The 18,948-nt window shown below is 47.9% G+C and overlaps 5 protein-coding genes across 5 annotated transcripts; 3 read left to right on the top strand and 2 right to left on the bottom strand.

Annotated features, from left to right (window-relative positions):
• The first annotated feature begins 1,079 nt into the window (after positions 1 to 1,079).
• Positions 1,080 to 2,620, top strand: BDV27DRAFT_58318 (isocitrate lyase/PEP mutase family protein). The gene is made up of 3 exons (XM_032077004.1): positions 1,080 to 1,710; positions 1,757 to 1,904; positions 1,957 to 2,620. The coding sequence occupies exons 1-3, from the start codon at positions 1,471 to 1,473 to the stop codon at positions 2,577 to 2,579; spliced, it is 1,011 nt and encodes a 336-aa protein (XP_031922227.1). The 5' UTR covers positions 1,080 to 1,470; the 3' UTR covers positions 2,580 to 2,620.
• A 2,115-nt stretch (positions 2,621 to 4,735) lies between these two features.
• BDV27DRAFT_149841 (Hsp70 family protein) lies at positions 4,736 to 7,027 on the top strand (the record flags this gene model as incomplete). Its single annotated transcript, XM_032071131.1, has 12 exons — positions 4,736 to 4,913; positions 4,962 to 5,155; positions 5,246 to 5,407; positions 5,463 to 5,507; positions 5,560 to 5,630; positions 5,662 to 5,949; positions 6,020 to 6,104; positions 6,158 to 6,255; positions 6,386 to 6,422; positions 6,501 to 6,566; positions 6,632 to 6,764; positions 6,831 to 7,027. The coding sequence occupies 12 exons, from the start codon at positions 4,736 to 4,738 to the stop codon at positions 7,025 to 7,027; spliced, it is 1,554 nt and encodes a 517-aa protein (XP_031922226.1).
• A 1,006-nt stretch (positions 7,028 to 8,033) lies between these two features.
• BDV27DRAFT_162930 (uncharacterized protein) lies at positions 8,034 to 8,792 on the bottom strand (the record flags this gene model as incomplete). The annotated part of the gene is made up of 1 exon (XM_032073471.1): positions 8,034 to 8,792. The coding sequence occupies one exon, from the start codon at positions 8,790 to 8,792 to the stop codon at positions 8,034 to 8,036; it is 759 nt and encodes a 252-aa protein (XP_031922225.1).
• A 1,251-nt stretch (positions 8,793 to 10,043) lies between these two features.
• On the bottom strand, positions 10,044 to 13,705 carry BDV27DRAFT_168795 (glycoside hydrolase superfamily; the record flags this gene model as incomplete). The annotated part of the gene is made up of 3 exons (XM_032074864.1): positions 10,044 to 10,274; positions 10,367 to 10,999; positions 11,606 to 13,705. The coding sequence occupies 3 exons, from the start codon at positions 13,700 to 13,702 to the stop codon at positions 10,044 to 10,046; spliced, it is 2,961 nt and encodes a 986-aa protein (XP_031922224.1).
• A 3,399-nt stretch (positions 13,706 to 17,104) lies between these two features.
• On the top strand, positions 17,105 to 18,919 carry BDV27DRAFT_168793 (Deuterolysin metalloprotease family-domain-containing protein; the record flags this gene model as incomplete). Its single annotated transcript, XM_032074863.1, has 3 exons — positions 17,105 to 17,363; positions 17,435 to 18,223; positions 18,280 to 18,919. 3 exons carry the CDS (start codon positions 17,105 to 17,107, stop codon positions 18,864 to 18,866), a joined length of 1,635 nt encoding a protein of 544 aa, XP_031922223.1. The 3' UTR covers positions 18,867 to 18,919.
• Positions 18,920 to 18,948: the final 29 nt, after the last annotated feature.

Below are 18,948 nucleotides of genomic sequence, written 5' to 3'. Positions count from 1 at the left end.
AACGACAACGAGTTTGAAAAGTGGGAAGGGGAGGGGGGCCTCAGCAAAGAAACACAACAATGGCCAAGGAGCCGGGTAAAATGACCGACGACCTCCTCATGATAAGCACTGGCAGATCATGACAAGTCCGACTCAGGGCCAAATCATAATGGACAGTGGAGGAGGTTTGTCCGTGTGGTATTCGGGTGATAGGCAGTAAGTTTCGACAAGCGAGGGACCAATCGGAGTAGTCGCAGACATCATCATTCATGTAGGATGCGGTCCGCCAGCCCTGAGGTCTCCTCGTACCGCGTGCCGAGACCACGTCTAGTTATTGTGCCGAGACTCGGGGTCATCATGCCAAGACGCTTGGCCGTGAGGAGGGAGATTTGTCCGCGGGCGTCCGATGCGGAAGGACCCGAAGATGGAGCGTGGCAACTTCGAATCATAGGAGAAAGGACCCTGAACCCTTGAGATGCCGAGTAGAGTTGATCGACGCTCAGATGACTCCTCATTTCACTCATTTCCTCTTTTCTTTGCGCAATCACTCATCCCCGGTCATCACGGTTCGATCTGCAATTGATGCCGCGCGGAGATTGATGCTATAGAAGCCAAGAACCAAACGCTCCGAATACGGTGTTCTCATTTTAACGCCATTGCAGACCCCCTGCCTCTGCCCTCCGACTCTAACGACGGCCGTTGGTATCATTCAGTACTCAGTACGTGAGGAACATGATCCGCAGCTGCGCCACGGCTCGTCAGACTGTTGATCAGCGCCAAATTAATAAAGCCAAGCGCAAATTAACAGATATGTTGCACAAATCAACATCTGACATGCATGCTCCTCAACAAATCCGGCTAGCAAGCAGGTTGCTCTAGCAATTCTTTTGACGAACGAGGACCCAGTGAAGAGCTTGGCAGTGGGTTCTTCAGAGCCACAATCAGCATTGTATGGCTTATCTACCAAACTCTCTTACGCCAACAGTCAGAGGAGCGCATAAAATAACAGGCTATATGCACATGTTATCAATTATCATGTCTGGAATTAATTAGCCTAATTGTTCGGACTCATTGACACCGAATCCAGGCCTTCAGGCCTACCACTCCTGGTCCGTCACAGGCATATACTGTACCACATAGTATATCCTCGGCGCCGCAAGGAAGCCAGCAGCCAAGATGACTTAGTACCTCCAATTATTAACGAGGGGGGTATTCTACTTTCGTATTGACTGGCTATTCAGCTGGCCAAGTCCTTACGTTGCATATCAGGACGAGGGTGTCGGTGCTAGCCGATGAACAAATGAAGGAACTTCAGATACCGGCTGGTCGTCCGACGGATGGTAATTTCCCCGAAGTTGCAGACATCGAAGGCTGGAACTGGGGTATATAAAGGGTGTCGTTTCCAGTGTAGGAAGGCTATCTCCCAGAACTTATCATCATCATCATCATCATCCTCATCCTCATCATTATCTGTTTTCAAAATCAATCACAATGAAGGTCGGAGATTCCTCCTCGTCTAACCTGGCTATCACCATCACCGTCGAGAAAGATGGCTTCTATGAAGTTAACGGTGCCAGGCAGGAGCCCACTGTTTCCCTGTATATGACAGCCGGAGCATCTAAGCTGCGCCGTATGTTGAGGGAAACAGACGACTTGATCGTCTGCCCTGGTGTGTACGATGGTATCTCTGCTCGAATTGCCATGGGGCTCGGCTTCAAGGCAATGTATATGGTACGTCTTGTCCATACAACGTTCTATATTAACGCTAACCATTCAGACTGGTGCTGGAACTACCGCCTCAAGGCTCGGTATGGCAGATCTTGGATTGGCCCAATTGTATGATATGCGGACCAATGCCGAGATGATTGCCAACCTGGACCCGTTTGGACCCCCATTGATCGCTGACATGGATACTGGTTATGGTGGTACGTTATCTCCGTATCCCCATCTGATTGTCAGACCCCTGATGTAGTCCAGGTCCTTTGATGGTGTCGAAGTCCGTTCAACAGTATATCCAGGCCGGAGTTGCTGGTTTCCACATTGAAGACCAGATTCAGAACAAACGTTGTGGTCATCTAGCTGGAAAGAAGGTCGTCGACCTGGAGGAATACCTCACCCGCATCCGCGCTGCCAAGTTGACCAAGGACAGATTGCGCTCGGATATCGTTCTGATTGCCCGCACCGACGCCTTACAGCAGCATGGGTATGATGAATGTATCCGACGCCTGAAGGCAGCCCGTGACCTCGGTGCAGATGTTGGACTGCTGGAAGGCTTCACCTCCAAAGAGATGGCAAGACAAGCCGTGCAGGATCTGGCACCATGGCCCCTGCTCTTGAACATGGTAGAGAATGGTGCTGGCCCCATCATAACCACCAAGGAAGCACAGGAGATGGGCTTCCGCATTATGATCTTTTCCTTCGCTTGCTTCGCACCAGCGTATCTGGGCATTAAGGCTGCACTGGAAAGACTAAAGAATGAAGGTGTTGTTGGAATTCCGGATGGCTTGGGGCCGAAGAAGCTATTCGAGGTATGTGGATTGATGGACTCAATGAAGATTGATACGGAGGCCGGGGGTAGCGGGTTTACCAACGGTGTTTGAATTTCTTTTGTGTTCTTGTTAATTTCGTTATGCGACTTTGACTGCGTACATCCTTTTACCTGTGCTTTACTTTGTGCCTGTTTTATGTTTTGTATGGCCTTATACAAGCTTTAGATGTCTTTTGATAAGACTTTTGTTCAATGAGATCGACCTTCAGTAACAACCTTCGCACATCATGTTAAAATGGGATTGTGTTCATGTAAGCCTTTATAACTAGTAGTGATCAGGTCATAAGCTGCTTGGAGAGAAATGGTGTGGTGGACTTCCCTAGAGCTACGAAGACTACTACTGACACAACTGGAGGGAACTTGCTCTACGTGACAAGACTAGGTAGACTACGACGTCATTATGTATGTCATACTTACACGCAATCTGCTACGTTGCCGAGTTCATGCACCGAGAAGACCTGCTGGGCTAGTTCCTTGAAGCTGAGCTGGTTATGCAGGACCCGGAACAAACCACCTTGGCAGGAGCAGAGGGTGAGGAGCTGTTTATACGGATACCCAAGGACCTTAGGATGATCAACCTAGATCACTGAGGTTTGGCACAAGGAGAACATCGCCGACTTGGCAATCTAGTGATAGCCTGATCAGCACAGCAAATACAAGCCAAGCAATAGCTGAATATGAATAATTAAGAGCTCAATTGGTAGAAAGCAATCGTCAATCCTAGCATCCGACAAGTATAGATTTATTATCCCCATTTTTCGAGTCATGGCTGCATGAGACTGCCATTTTTTCATCAAAAGGAAGCATGTCAGACTCGCTCAACTCTTGCGTAGGCATGGTCGCAGAAGTGGTGGGAGATTGGTCCTCGTTATATGTTTCGGTTGTCCACACAACCTCCCGTTCCACAACAAAACGTCTCACTAGGGCCACAATTTGCCAGCCCCGGCCAGAGGCTAAGCTGCACACAAAAACATTCACCTTGTGAAACCGCAATGCATCGCATCTGATATGTATTATACGTTTCACCAGGATTGGTGCTGATAAAGAAATAGCAATTCTCCTGTCTTTCTAAGCGTTGCTTGAACTCTTATGCATTGCTCGACCAGTCGACGCAATTTGCGAACTCTTCCTTCCACTTTCGAGGATGAAAATTTGGAGAAGGCCACTTCGACTTTCTCACAAAGCCTGTCGCACATCGCCTGTAGATATTCGAGGCTTAGGGACTGGATAGCTATACTGGTTGCAAATCGCCAGTGGCCTGAAACATATGTTGGGCCTAGGAATATCATTCATGTTAGCTAGGATAATGAAAGGTTTGGAATATGGTGTAAGTGTACACTTCTCTCTTATACGCGAATATATCAGTTGCCATTCTTCGTCCATTGCAAGACTTCGAGCTCCGATGATAAACCAATTGAATACGTAGTCATAAATATGCCAGCTAACGGCAGCCCTAATCAGAGCCCGTCGCTGATGAGCATTCGGCGGCTCATGAAGTGGTGGAAGGGATCCTGTCTTCGTCCTTAGTGAAGCAGCTGTCAGACCACCTAATCGACCTTCATCCCGGAAGTTTGAATTAACCCAAGTATCCAGTGAATGCCCGAGCCTGTTCATGATACGCCTGGCGCAGTCGTCATCTAATGAATTAGGCCGGAATACCATAGTGTTCACTCGTTCTTTTAGCAGATGAATATCGCTATTCTTCTGTGCGGTCTCCATTTCCATCCTCTGCTGCTTTTCCGCTACTAGCTCTTGCAACCGTCGACATCTTTCTTTTAGGCCAATATTCTGCCGTTCTTGTTCGTATAGATCGCGATGGTGGGGCTCCTGCAAGAGCTCTAAAGATCAGTGTATTATTCAAGGCTCAAGGAACGCCCCACATGCCTTTTTGAACATTCAAAGCCACTTGTAGACTGCGGTGAACAAATCCTTATAAATTCAGTCATGCCTTGTTGCAAGTAAAAGATGTGCTTCCCTTCGGAAGGGAGAGAGAATCAGAATAAAAGGCAAACCCAGCCGACTAATCTTTGGGTAGATCCAGCTTACATTCAGATGATATCTTTTAAAAGATATCATGTTCGTCATATCTGCGATTAGGTGACGAAGGAATTTATCATCGGGCAAACTTCCCCTGCTTCACTCTCTTAGTATACGATACTTGCCCCCGCTCTTAAATCTCACCGGCGCAATGTACAATACCATACCACCATGACGAGCAAGCCACAGATTATAGTTGACATCGACTTCAATACAACGTACAGTGGGTGTGTGCCCCATCATGTTGTCACATATAGTATACAATTTAACGATGACAGGATCGCTTGGTCTCTTACTGCAGTGGCCGATGATATCGAAGTGATATCTGAATGGCCAGGTAGAAGGAAACGTATAGCCCTATAGCCTATCCCTATCAAACAAGTTCTAACCTAGGCAGGAACGACTCCTAAAGCGCCGACTACCATTTGTTATGAGGGCGGAAAGGTTCGATGGGGATACGGACTGACGTTCACAAAGGACGTCATCCACGGAGTCAAATTACTGCTTGATGAAAGGCTGAAAACTGATTTCATACCGGTCCTCCTGTCCAAGAAAGTGTTAAGAAACAGAGGATTAAGCCCGGCTGAGGTTGTAGCAGATTATCTGAGAAAGCTAATAGGCCATGGAATGGATATACTCCGCCGCTGATTCGAAGATGCTGTCGAACGTATGGACATACAGTACGTGCTAACAGTTCCAGCTGTGTGGTCAGACAAAGCGAAAGATGGTACTCGGTTGGCGACTTCAGCTGCAGGTTTTCCACTGTCTGATATCTCCCTTGTATCCGAGCCAGAGGCCGCTGCGCTCCACTGCTTAAGTGTAATGAAGCCTAATACCATCCAGGTAAGTCTTAATTAAAATTAGACAGTGACGGGAAATTAACCCTTTATTAATGTAGAGTGGGGATGTTATTGTGGTATGCGACGCTGGTGGTGGAACGGTTGTAAGTGTTGCTCGGCAGGTTAATATGATGTGCAGCATACTGACCTACGTAGGACTTAATATCATATTGTGTAAAGTCTGTTAGTCCACTTTACCTCGAAGAGGTAACCCAAGGCACTGGTATGTGTAGTATATTCCTGACTATTGCTTAGCAGGTTGCTAATTTGCATAGGGGCTGCCTATGGATCGATGTTGCTAGATGCGAAATTTATGACTTTCCTGAAGGCCCTCTTCGGAGACTCCGAATACGAAAAGATCCCAAGGGTATCTATACAGGCTGCGATAAGTTTCTGGCAAGTCACCGTTAAGCCCAACTACTCGTTCGACGAGAATGATGATGATGACAATGACGAGTTCCAAGAGCTCGGGCAGCTCATCCCATTGCCTGGTGTGGGGGATAAACTAGTTATAGGCCTCAAAGGTGGGTTCCTTGCCCTTGACAGGTTAGTACTGGGCTTAATGGACGGAAGTTACTCGTAGCTGATATTATAATTCCCAGGACTACAATTAAAGGATATTTGAATCTGTGGTAGAGAACGTGGTATCCCTTGTGCACTCTCAAACGCGTGATATCGCTCGCTCTGGAGCAAAAGCAAAGGTACTAACCATCTTACCCTCAGAATTCACTAGTAAGACTTACTGACCTAGTAGGCAATTATGCTTGTCGGTGGCTTTGCCGAGTCGGAGTACCTCTATCAGCGACTGAAAGCAGCCTGTCCACTGACCCCTGTCATGCAGCCAACAGATGCGTAGGTGGATTCTCAGTCTTACGTGTGTGAGGATTATATTTTAATTCAATCTACAGATAGTCAGCGGTTGCCCGGTAAATTGCCCCTACAGCTATGGTTGTGTATCATGATACTAAAACTGCGTCAAAAGCTGCGCCGTACAACGAGGCTTGGATGGCAACCGAGTTGTAAAGCGTATTGCACGATGCTAATGCGGAACAAATCACTGGTCACTTTATGACCCTTCTCGTCACAATGCCTCTGAGTCAATCTGGTCGGATATTGAACAGGGTTACTTCGTAAAAGACCGGTTGACATGGTACATCATGAAGGTGCTTAGCCCTAAAAATCTTGATGCGAGGTGGAAACAACATCTAACGTACTGGTGCATGTATAGAATGCTGCAATTTCCGAAAATACGCCAAGAGAACTCCCACTAGTACTATATGTTCGCCCTAATAAGGATTTAAGGGATTGCCAAAGTTTGTTCGTTTGTTACGCTGACATAGCGCCAAACAAGGTCACTGAAGGTTAGTTGGACCGCTTTCTACAGTCTACATTATCTCCAGGGTATAGACTGCTAACCTCGAAGAAAGATGTGTTCAAGTTGTGTAAGATGGAATTTGATCTTAACGATATTCCAACCACGCTTTTTCCAAAGAAAAGGAACTGTAAGGGGTTTGAGTACTATAGAATTGAGATAGTCGCTAAGCTCACACCGACATCGGCGCCACTTTTGTTTGAATTGGATTTTGATGGTGTGCCCTATGGATCGATAACGGTCAGGTATTGAGATTTTGCGAGATTCTATGGCCGTGACGCTACGTATCCCTCTATTCTACTGCGTTTAGTCTTTGCTTTGCTTGATCGTAAAGCCTCTGCAGATTTCAGTATGATAGCTGCAGATTTGCTTCTTATTTTCATGTAGCCCTCTCTCCGCTCTCTCTCTCTCTCTCTCTTAGTGTGTGTCTCTGTATCTTTCAATAAATCGATCTATCATAATCCCATTAACATTTTAGAGCCTAACTATTGAAATGACTAGCTATGTAGGCGCCTCGCCGATGAGACAGAATACCGAAGTACTCTCGGACCAATATATGGGGGACATAATATGTATGAAATAGTTTCCACAACTGATGTGTCTACCACAGCACTCTCTCTGATTTAATCATCCTTCTGTATGCCATCCCCTTCTTCTGTCTACCCTGTAGTTCCATATAGTTAGAACCCCTAGTCCTAGGTTGATCCCCCCCCCCTAGATCCTTGTATCACCGTTTCACCAGAGCTTTTATCGTCTGCTCATGTTAAACAAATTTTATTCTAGGTCCGGTATAACCGAATCTGCTTCGTGGTACTGGCCTAGCGGGATCAATTTGCATGAACTTGGCAACTGAGTGCAGTGGAAACTGCTGAAGAACGTGTCTTGATATCTGAGAGACATCCTTGCAGGGACATTGATTTGCCTCAGCCACTTTGTCTCTGTATCCTTTCTTCTCCCCGTCTCTCCTATATACTCGAACCAAATCACGAGATAGAAACAACATTTATGTAACACATTGCATACGCAACTATCTGCAGCTGGAACCATGATGGAGTCGTTTCAACATGGGATATTGGGTGTCAGCCTTAGCGCAAAAGAATATACATGAATCGAAGTCTTAACCTTCTCCAGGATAGTAGGCGCTACAGAAAGCTGTCCTCAAGACATACACTATCCGAAATTCTCACCGTAGCACCGCTGTCCTTCTCTCAGCACCAGATATAAAAAGTCCTTCAGTCTTAAAACATCCCCAATCCCATTATATCTCTCCCGCCCCACTACAGTCATATTCATCCCCCGTAACCCGCTGCCCTAATATAACAACGACGACCGCTATCAGCGCCATATCCACCCCGGGCGCAACTCTCACTTCCCACTTTGGTCGATATCGCAAGGGACGCTGCGGCCCTTCAGCCAGCTCGGCCGGGTTCGTCACTCGACGAATATGCGCCACGATTTGGTCCCCAAGCACCAAGACCTGGGTTTGGTAGTACGGATCTTCATCGCGGACCTCGAGTATCAGCTCATCGGAATCAGGTAGATAAGCGCCATTATCTGCATCGTAATCGGCATCGATCTTCCCCTTCTCTTTGCGTTTCTTAGAATCCCTCGGTCTCCGCTGCTCAGACACCACAGCATTCCGAAACCTGATAACCGCCTTCGGCGCTCGAACCGCGACCCTCAACTTCGCAGACAATATAACATGTTCCATCTGCCCCGGTAACCTCAATTCCAAGCATGACGAATTATACCACCGACATCGCAACTCGAAAAGCGGCAATCCAGACCGATCATAGAAAATCCGTCGTTGACCAATACTCCATGGATACCCCTGGACCGAAAAGATTGTCTGACCCTCATATTCCACACTATAATCCAAGGAATGCCACGGTTCGGGGCGATTCTTCACCGTCAAGAGTATTTCGGAACGTGATACGCTCTCGGGTCGAAGCGCAATAGGTCTCGGCGGTGGACTTAGACGATACTGTGGAGTTGTGTTGTTGTTGTTGTCATCCATGTCTTTCTCTCTTCCGTGTGTATCATACGTTTATGCAAATGCAGTGAGCAAAGGTAATGGTAATAGATTGTATTGGGTGCCATTTTCCAGGATGTCCAAACCAACAAGTCGTGTGTTCTCTTCTCTGGGTAATATCTGTCTTATCCTGTACCCCCATTCTCGCTATTGTGTATGTGACTTGATTATTCGGTACCCTCCTTATAAGGCGTAAATGCGTTTCTGCCTCGCCACATGCCGTGTCAGAGACGCTGGTTGGTCTTGTTGGTTTTTGGACGGCCGTGATTGGCCGGCTCGCTTGGAGAGTTTGAACCGTGGATTTTGCGTTCCACTGGATGGGGTCTTTCGGCATGGAAAATTAGCTTGGCTTTAGGGGAGCTTGCTGTAGAAAGCCGTGGTTTCCGGTGGATTCTCGAATCAGGATTCCCGGATTGGCTGGAGTGGATGTTCCTGACTCAGTGGTTATGTTGCGCTTTTACTTGATAAGGTAAATGGGGAATTGTCCACATGCTACTAGTTTTCGCCCCAGAAGGGACGAAGAAGGATGCTGGGCTTAGTTTGGTATTTGTGTTCATGTGTCGTATGATAGGTAGCTTCTCGTGTTTAGGCCTTCTGGCTTCTTTTACCTAGTCAAACTGGGTTCCAAGCGTTCTACGGTTGAGGCGCTGCGGGATCATGCGCGGTCAGCAGCCATTAAGTTCTGGATTATGGGGGCTTGGGGCCTTGGGCTTTACGTTGTTAAACTTAGGGGTGTGTTGCTCGATTATTAAGGCGTATAGTATTGTAGGGCCTTGGGGTTGATGATGCTATTCATAGAGTGAAGGGGCGGTCTGAGCTAATTGCGATACTGTTTTGTTCCTTTCGTTTCCTTTTTGTCCCTTTCTATTTCTTTTAATTTTTTTTTTCTATCCCGTCATACTCACTCTTCCGAATAGAGGCTCCCTGAGAGTGGCTATGCTGTCCTAACTTCGATGTAAGTGTCATATCTGGCAAGCTAAGGATTGGATACCTGGCCTGTCATTATGACATATCACGCGCAAGGCCTTGCCTCGGCGATTTTGTTATTAGCTCGTTGGACTAAATCAGTGACAGGTTCAAGAAAATGGTTTACTCAAATGACGTCCCTTTAATTTAATCATTGATATCTGGCAGTATGCATACCTCTAACCTGTCATCAAGGTTGATCACGAGACCGGATACAACCCTCGACAGGGGTTCATATACTTATCCCTATCCCAGCAAGCAAGCAAGCCCTCACCAATACGTCGCCCATTCACTCTTCCCATTAACCACCTTCACAAACTCCTCCGCAATAAACTTATCCGTCGTTTGAGACGGATGCAACTCGTCAAACCACATAAAATTCTCCTCATCCGGTAACCGGACACAATCCTTGCCCTCGGCATTACAATGCTTCACGAACCCCGTTACATTGGCACCGACGTCTCCGAACCAGTCATCCGGATTATAGTAGATATCGGATAACTACCAAAAGTCAGCCTTTTTCTTACCAATACATATCACAAAGGAAGTTATCACAAGGGAAAGAAAAAAAAAAAAAAACGAGGGATACTCACCAACCCATACATATCCATAACCGCAACCCCAGCCCCAGGATACCTATCAGCAACCAACACCTCATAAGGCGTCCTATACCGAAACACCTCATTAACATTAACCACCTGCTCCCACATGCGGTAGCTGATCAAAGTCTGGTTACCAGGCTTATCAGGCCACCAGGAGACAGTCTTCGCGCCCCCGTCCTCCAGCAAAGCATACTGCGGCGTCAACTGCAACGGCGCCAGATTCATCAATACAAAGTACCGTCCGCCGCTTGCATAAATCCGATCCAGAGATTCATATACACACTCCACGTAATCCGAGATCACCTTCCCCTGGACCTGGGAGTCAGTTAGAAAGGCGTAATTGCCTAGATCGTTCGTCCCAATCCAGATCGCATAGACTGTTTCGTCGGCGGGGATGTCGAGGAATCGGTTCCCCTGGGAGTCTACATATTGGCTGTCTGCAAGGAAAGCCGGGATCTCGTATTCCAGAACGGATGGGTAGGGCATGTTCAGGCCAGACATTGTCCGTGGCGTGATTTTGTTCGAGCATGCGCCTCCGCTGACGGCGTAGTTGTGTCGCGTTGCGTTTGTGGCTGTTGCTACATAGTGGCCCCATATGTAGCCGCCTGAGGCGGAGGAGTTGGCCTGTTATGGGTTAGATTGGGCTTTGGAGGTTGGGTTTGGATTAGATTGGGTGTTGGGTGTGTACCTCGGGTTGTTTCCAGCCTACTGGTGGTGCGGATCCGTTGTGGGCGTAGAAGTAGGATACTCGCGTGTCGTCTGTGTAGCTATCGCCGAAGGTGATGAGGTTGTTGAATTCTCGTAGGCCCCATTTCTGGGTAGATTTGGCTAGGGCTACGTCTTTTGTTAAGGCTAGGATGCCTAGGAGGAGTGGGAATGTGTACATTGCGGTTAAGGGTGGCTTGTCAATGACGGTGAGCTCTAGTGCATGACACAATCGGTGGGAGAGATAAATAAATATAGGAAAATACAAAAATACTTTGCTAGATTAGGATACTCAAGCTTTGCGGCGATTGCTCCGGATCTCCGATTTCTTGTTTACAATGCGGGGGAAATGGAAGCCATTACTGGACGGATAAATGCAAGTCTCTACAGAAAGGTAAAGGATCCACAAGTCGGTGAATTGAAAAGTGAGGGGTATATTTTGCTGCATGAATTTATTTACCCACGGAAATTTTATACATCCTGCAAGTTTGACATGGGTCAATGCCGCCCGTCAAACTCATTCACTGTCAACTGTTGGATGCTCCCTTCGATCCACTCCAGTGGTGCCACGAACGCCATCTGGCTCCATGATAATAGCCGGTTTTTGCCACCAAATACCAGCACCTCGAATCTTCCAACGAATCCCTCATTGACCCAAACCCGACTACCGCCGATCATGTCGGTCCGAATAGTGATATGGCTCTGTAATGGGACGGCCACCGGCTCGTGGGATGAGGAGGTCTCGTTCGTCCAAATCCGTCCTGGATAGCTTGGATCGAACCCAGCCGTTTCTTCTATAGAGCGCAGGGGATACTCCCATCCGTCTGAAACAAATGTCAGGTTGCCGTCTGATGACAATGCAAGGGTGGAGTCGTTGGACGACAGGGTAAATGGGCCGGAAACATTTAGAGTCAACTCATAGTTCATCCCCTTGCTGCCGTATCCTAGATAGATCTTGTCGCGGTTTATATTCTCCGAAGGGTTTGTCCAACTTATCAGTTCATGGGCATCCTGATTCTGGCGGAGAATCTGTCGGTCCAAATTCTGAGCCACGGCCTTCGAGGTCAACACGTCCATCGAGTCTGACAAAGTGGATACATTGATGCTGGGTCCACGGTTTCCAGCCCACGCCCTCGCTGCAACAACAGGAATGCCATTGCGGATCGCGTAGTAAGACTCTAACTGTGTCGTTGCATCCGGTCCATTATCATTCCATGCGGCCAAGATGGCACCCTTGACGGGCTTCGGGTCGGGCTGCTCGGTAACGTTCACCGGGTTGAAGAGAGCCGGTGTCCACTGCCATCCATCTCTGTCCGCAAAGTTGAGCACTCTGGAGTTATTGAAAAAATCTGGATACGGGGCCGGGAATATCGGCATGTGATCATTCTTCAACGACATGTAAGCCCACCAGTCCTCTGAGTTGATAATTTCGCAGCCCTGCTCGGCCAAATCGACTGGGTCGGATTGTCCATACTGCCAATGTTGAATAATGACATCTTTTGAGATGTTGCGGGTGTCGGATGGTTCGTATGTTCCCCAGATCCGGATTGTCTTGCCGGCCTTGTCATCCATGAACTCCGCCATCTCGTTCACAAAATCAATATAGTCGTCCGCTAGTGTAGCATCATACTCATCAGCGCCGATATGGACCTCCTTCGTCTGGAACCATGGCAGAAACTCAGTCCAGATGGACTTCACTAGGGGAATGGTCTCCGGATGGGACAGGTTCAAGAGATCTTTGCTGTCTAAGGCCAACTCTGGCTTCCATTTGGTAATAAATAAGCTGTGACCAGGTGCTTCGATCTCTGGGATGACAGTCACGCCTCGTTGCGCACAGTGCCGCTGAAGATCCTCAAAGTCCGCCCGGGAGAGTGTTTCGTTTGGTCTCTGTACGATTCCCTGCAGCTCAGGGCTCTCCGGTCGCAAGGAGAACTGTGCGTAAACATCTTGCCAGGTTTCGTTGTGGCCACGACTTAAGGGGTAGTTGTCGCTCGTATGATACTGAAATTCAGACAGCTTGAAAAACGACGCATAAGTGCATAGGGCCTTGAGGTACGAGGGTGAATACCATTTCCTCCCGGCATCTAGTAAGAACCCTCGCGTTGGAAACGAGGGCGCGTCAACCACCTGACCAGACGGGATGGGATGGTTGTGAGCTATCAACAACTGTTGCAGCAAAGTTCGTGTTCCCCACCACATTCCACGGGCGCCTGAACCGAGGATCGAGACGCGTCCAGGTTGGACCTGGAGCTTGTAGCCCTCTTCGGTGACATCTCCATTTTCATACGTCAATACGCCTTGCGAGCTATCTAGCCTGTCAAGAAAAATGCCCGTTTGTCCGTCGGGCAACTCTTCAACAGGGTGAAGGTTCCATGAGTCGCCTGTTATTTCCTCTAGATCTTGGCGAAAGGTATTTGCAAATTCAATAGCCGACGGAGGAATAAGTGTTAGGCCATTTTCATCTCTGTCTGATGCGAAACTATGGGTGATATAGATATTTCGGTCGATCGTGGCAATGTCAAAACCGCCGTGTTCAGAACCCAAGCTGTTCCATTGAACTGGCGGGAGGGACTGCAAGGCAGAGACTACTGCAATCAGCAAAAGGAAGATAACTGACCACATGGCTGATCTTGTTTGTGAGGAGATCTTGATCTTTGCTACAGGTAAACGTGGGTCTATTATAGCCATAAACAAACCCCGGAAATTCCCCAGACGATCGACGGTTGCATTCCGTGGGGGCGTCTCGACCTGTCGTATTTATTCGACGTTACATTCCGATCGCAACCAAATTCGACACAAATGCTATTGTTCCTTAGAAAGGTGACATTCCTCTCTGCTTGGCCATCTTAGTCATTTCGCGTGCAGTCTTTTGTTGATTGTTAATTGGCTTTGAGAGACTCACTTGGGCGATCAGACCCCCTGTGCTTTTTGCTCCAAAATGCTCCAAAATGCTGTTTGTTATGAGAAAGACCTGCAACAAACTCGGTTATCTCAAGATGTCACTCAGTCTGGTTTAAGATTGGGTGGTGAGAAAAGTCGTGAGAGCAGTAAGCACTGAGCTGTGACAATACAGGTATTCAGATGGTACGACAAGGACGGAAACGGTGACGTAAAAGAAAGACCTCAATATTGAAAGCAATGAGCTCCTTCTCATGATCTTGGGCACGGTTGATTAAGCTCATATATAGGTGACAGTCCTCGTTGATACACATTCTGAATAGTGAATCCTCTCAGCTGCCCCCACGTTCTCGAGTCTCTAATGCAACTAAACTATTCGAGTATAGCGTATAAATCAATCCGCAGGGTAACTCTCGCTAAAAGTTGGAGGCTTTAGACATTTGTATGTTTTTGTATGCATTGCCACACACAGGACGTTCTTCTCGTGTAGTAATACCTGAAGAACACAACTTCTGTTTCCTACTTGTTAGTCACCATGAAGTAGGTTTTTGGAAATCAAGAATTCACCATTATTTATTGACAAGAGAGTATCAATAGGACCGACTGGACTTATAATCATGGATGACTATTTTCATCTCAAAGCATGACATCGACGAATGAAGTGGCAATGTAGAACAATGTCACAGGCTATAGAGCATGGCAACATCCTTGTATGGTGTTGATAATCGGTAAAAGGTAAACATCATTGTAGGCGTTGCTTCCACGTAGTTCCTACAGCGGCCCTTTCGGAGGTGAGGGAGTGAGATCTGGCTGTATGTCCTTTTGTCGTTGTCCACGTTTGAAAATCATGTGAAGACACGACATGGCTATCGTTTCTATAAGCCCAGGTTGCCTTCATGTGTGCTTACCTGATCACTTCCAGAGTTTCACAGTTCCGGTGGTAGAGAAGAGGGTAGAAAGTCAGAGCCTTCCCAAGCCAAGGCACACGGCAGGCTATACAGCGAGGGTGCGCCTGAAATGCTTGATAAGTGGTAGAAATCAGCCACTTGATGTCTAGAACATGACGTTCAGACAATATCCTTCCATACCCCAATCGAAAGGTTTGCTGATGGGAGGTCGAAGGTTGTGCAATCTCCTGACCATGGAGGTAGAGCCGGTGTGGAGTTTCCTCGTCTGAAAAGTGTCAACGACACAGTTATCTGCGGTGTAATTCAGCGCAGTAAGCTTGCTTTCCCGACTAGGTCTCGGTGTATAGCATTTGTAATCATCGGGCCGTTATGGCAAGACAATCGAACGATGTACCCAAGGGTCCACTCGCAGACTCGGTACGTACTGTGCAACAGGCAATAGACGCGGCTCAGAAGTACCATTGTTGCCGGATCACATGAAGAATTTCCCCTGGATCCGGCGGTATGAGGCATGCTGGTGGGTACAGAAAATGTGCGATATAAAGCTAGTCTGATCCTGAGTTCTTGGAACGCGGGGGCAATACCCTTATTGACCGACCCTGAACTGCGGCATTAAATCAATGGCAGCTACAAGATCGACATTGTACGCCCAAATTGGGCTTAGGATTGGAATCCTTAATTAAGAGTAACTTGGCAATGGAGATTCTCGTTGTGTTCTGGTACGGCTGTGCTTTCCGCGGTGGATTGAAAGAGTCTTAGGGAAGGCTTTCCAAGTGGGCGCGCTCCGCTTTCAAGTGCTCTAGACTAAGCACGTTAACCCTCAATTTTTCCCTTTTGGGCAATATCCCCATGTAACGTACCCATCACTACTTTGTCTTAAGAGTTCTTTCTTGTTAATTTAGCGTTGGTTGACCATGTAGGAAAGAGCCTTGATTTCGACCTACATGCCATCCTGTCCAGAACCGGACATTGTAGCACCAGCTACCCCCAGCTTCCTTATTATGTAAGTAGATACTAACAGCAAAACTTGACTCCATCTAGATAGCATGTCTGAACCATATACCATAGCACCATGATATACAGACTGATCTGGATTCCGAGCAGTGCCGTTCCCTTAGCTGCCAAGAGCTACCGATCCGTACTTACAATATCCGAACATCCGGGACAGTTTCATGTCAAGCGGCAGTTAAAACAGAAACTCTTCAAAGTTCACTGCAAGTCACAAATCCCGAGCCTGTAGTAGTCGACCGTTCGATGCGTTTGAAACGGGTATAACCTTAAAAAAGAAAATTTACCACAAAAAGTCTAACAATCCGGTAGGGCTTGGAACCCCTGAAACGCCGTCGATGCCAAGATGTCGCATATACTAGGGACCTGTCCCCACTTTCACGCTCCTTAATTCCTGTGTTAATCCGCTTGACCCCGTTGACTTGGGGCTCTTGGCTTGAGTGTCCATGGAAATGTGTCATAAATGCCATGCAGTGCCACCTATCTCGTGTTAATGTGGGTTGAGCCCGGAATGGAAGGTAGTATTCTTCTCGAACCCTGAACCTTGCTAAGGCTGCTAAGCGTTTCAGGTACGGGATGAGGAATCAGATAGGGCGCCTTTTTCTTAGCTAATGCGTCGGGATTGATCTTCCTCATGACCCCCATCTACTCGAGTGGAGCGCTGAAGATACTTACTTCTATACTATCGGGGGTTATGAGGTGGTTTCGGCGTCGGAATTTTCTCGATCTTAACGTACTTTTCATGTAGCACGATATCTTCTCGCCTTAGATCTGCTAGCCTGTTGTAGCCATGATCTGCCTCAGCTAGGCTAGATCTCGAGACCCCATGGCCGTTTAATTTACCTGATTCTTGCCCAGGAACCCTATACATCACCGTCATTGGCTATCGATGACACTTCCAAGCCCATCATGGGATCCTGCGCCAGATCTATAGCCGCTGGCCCATAGTATCAAGTGCCAGTAGCCAAGACCACCATAGCTCGCAGGATAGATGTATCCATCAGGAACAAATTAATCGATTGGGTAACAATGTAACCATTAGAAAAACCCATTAGCCAACGTGAAACGTGAGGATGAGTAGATTATCTTTGTCAGAGTCATACAATGTATAAAACCAGGCCAGGCACCACGTTCCCAGTGCCTTTTCTTATCCAAGCCATTCATTCCCTCCTTTCTTTTCCTATCTTCTCCCTCCTTTTCTCCGTTCAGGATGTCATTCATTCAACTCGTTCACTTCTTCGGTCTTTTGACCTTGGCTGCTGGCAAGCCGATTCTTATTCCGAGGCAGGCTTCGGGAGCGCCGCAGGGCGGTGCTGGCAACCTGATTGATGTTCAGCTGCAGTCGCTTGGAAACTCAACTATCAAGGCTTTTATCACTAATATTGCCGATGAGAATCTCCGCGTCGTCAAGAGGGGTGGTCTCCTCGATAACGAACTTCCTACTAAGAAGGTGGTTGTATCTGGATCTGGTAAGTTCACTACTGAATGGCTAGTATCTGCATATAAAGATCAACACCAGATGATTAACGAAAAGGAAAAGGGGCCGACCCAACTTTCACTGGTGCCCAAGTAGACTACGTCAACACACATCTGAATGATGACGCCTTCTTGGAGCTCGCCCCTAAGCAAACAATTGAGTCCATCTTCGATATTGCCGACTCCCATGACCTTTCTCCCGGAGAGAAGTACTCCGCCATCGCGGACGGCATGCTCGAATACACAAAGTTGAACAACACCAAGAAATTTTTCGTCATTCCTTACACATCCAACGCCATCGAATTCGATGCTCCTGAGGACTCTGCCAACCGCCTTGCGGCCCGCGCTACCCTCGAATCTTGCAGTGGCGAATACAACCAGCTCATGCAGGATAACCTTGCGCAGGCCGCCAAGATGGCTGAGGCCGCCGCTGCGGATGCGCGCGATGGCAGCAGTGGACTGTTCCAGAAATTCTTCAAGTCCCAGGATGAGGCTGATAAGAAGGAGGTTGCGGAGCGCTTGGAGGCCATTGCTAAGGAAGCAACATCGAAGGGCACATTGACCTACTACTGTCAGCCATCGGCACAGGATTCCTGCGGCGGCAACATTGCGGCTATTACGTACCCAACATTGAACCGTGTTGTCAACTGCCAAGCATACTATGAGACGCAGCAGGTGGTGAACGAGTGTGGATATCTGGATCAGGCAGCTATCTCACTCCATGAATTCTCGCATGCTACTAGCGTCTATGCGCCTGGCACGGATGATGTTGTGTATGGACTTGATGGTGTACTTCAATTGAGCACTGCGCAGGCCAAGAACAACGCTGATTCATTTGCTTACTATGCAAATAGTAAGTACTGTTACCATTGGGCATTTAGGGACTTTGTGCTGACTAGGCTTTTGTAGGTGTTTTCAACAACTGCAGTGCTGATGGTAACCAGAATGGAAACTCTGGTACGCAAATCGGTTCCTCAAATAGTAATGGGGGTGGTCTGAACATCCCTTGGGGACAGGGAACTGGTCAAGGAAATGAACAGGGAGCTAGCCAGGGAGCCGGCCAACAAACCGGTGCCCCAGCCGGAATGGAGAATGGAGGAGGCTTTACCATTCCCTGGGGGCAAGGAATTGGCCAAGGAAACGAACAGGAGGTTAATCAGGGAGCCGGTCAACAGACCAACCAAGGCGCTAGCACTGGTATCGGTGGTATGGCTCCCTGGGGACAGCAAGCTGGCGCCGCAGAAGGTGCTACACAGCCCAACTCCGAATGGCCCGCTGGCTTCGACAACATTCCCTGGTCCTTCAACAACCCCAACCAAGGTGGCCAGTCCAATGATGCTCAGTTTTCCAACGACTGGCAGCCAGTTTCAAATGACTATCAGGAAGTTTCGGCTGCTCCGTCTGGTGCCTTCCCTAACGATATCTTCGGAGCCCCTGAGAGCTCGCAGGGTTTTGAACTTGGTGAAGGAAGCGGTTGGTTCAAGCGGGATCAATAGGTCAAACGATGCACTGTCTGTCCGATGAGATATGGTGACGAAGCATATCAACTGTGGATTCATCTGGGTAGTAACTACTAGA

The sequence above is a fragment of the Aspergillus caelatus genome (genome assembly GCF_009193585.1).
Source record: "Aspergillus caelatus strain CBS 763.97 unplaced genomic scaffold BDV27scaffold_282, whole genome shotgun sequence".
Classification (NCBI taxonomy): domain Eukaryota; kingdom Fungi; phylum Ascomycota; class Eurotiomycetes; order Eurotiales; family Aspergillaceae; genus Aspergillus; species Aspergillus caelatus.
This window is presented reverse-complemented; position numbering and strand designations above follow the sequence as displayed.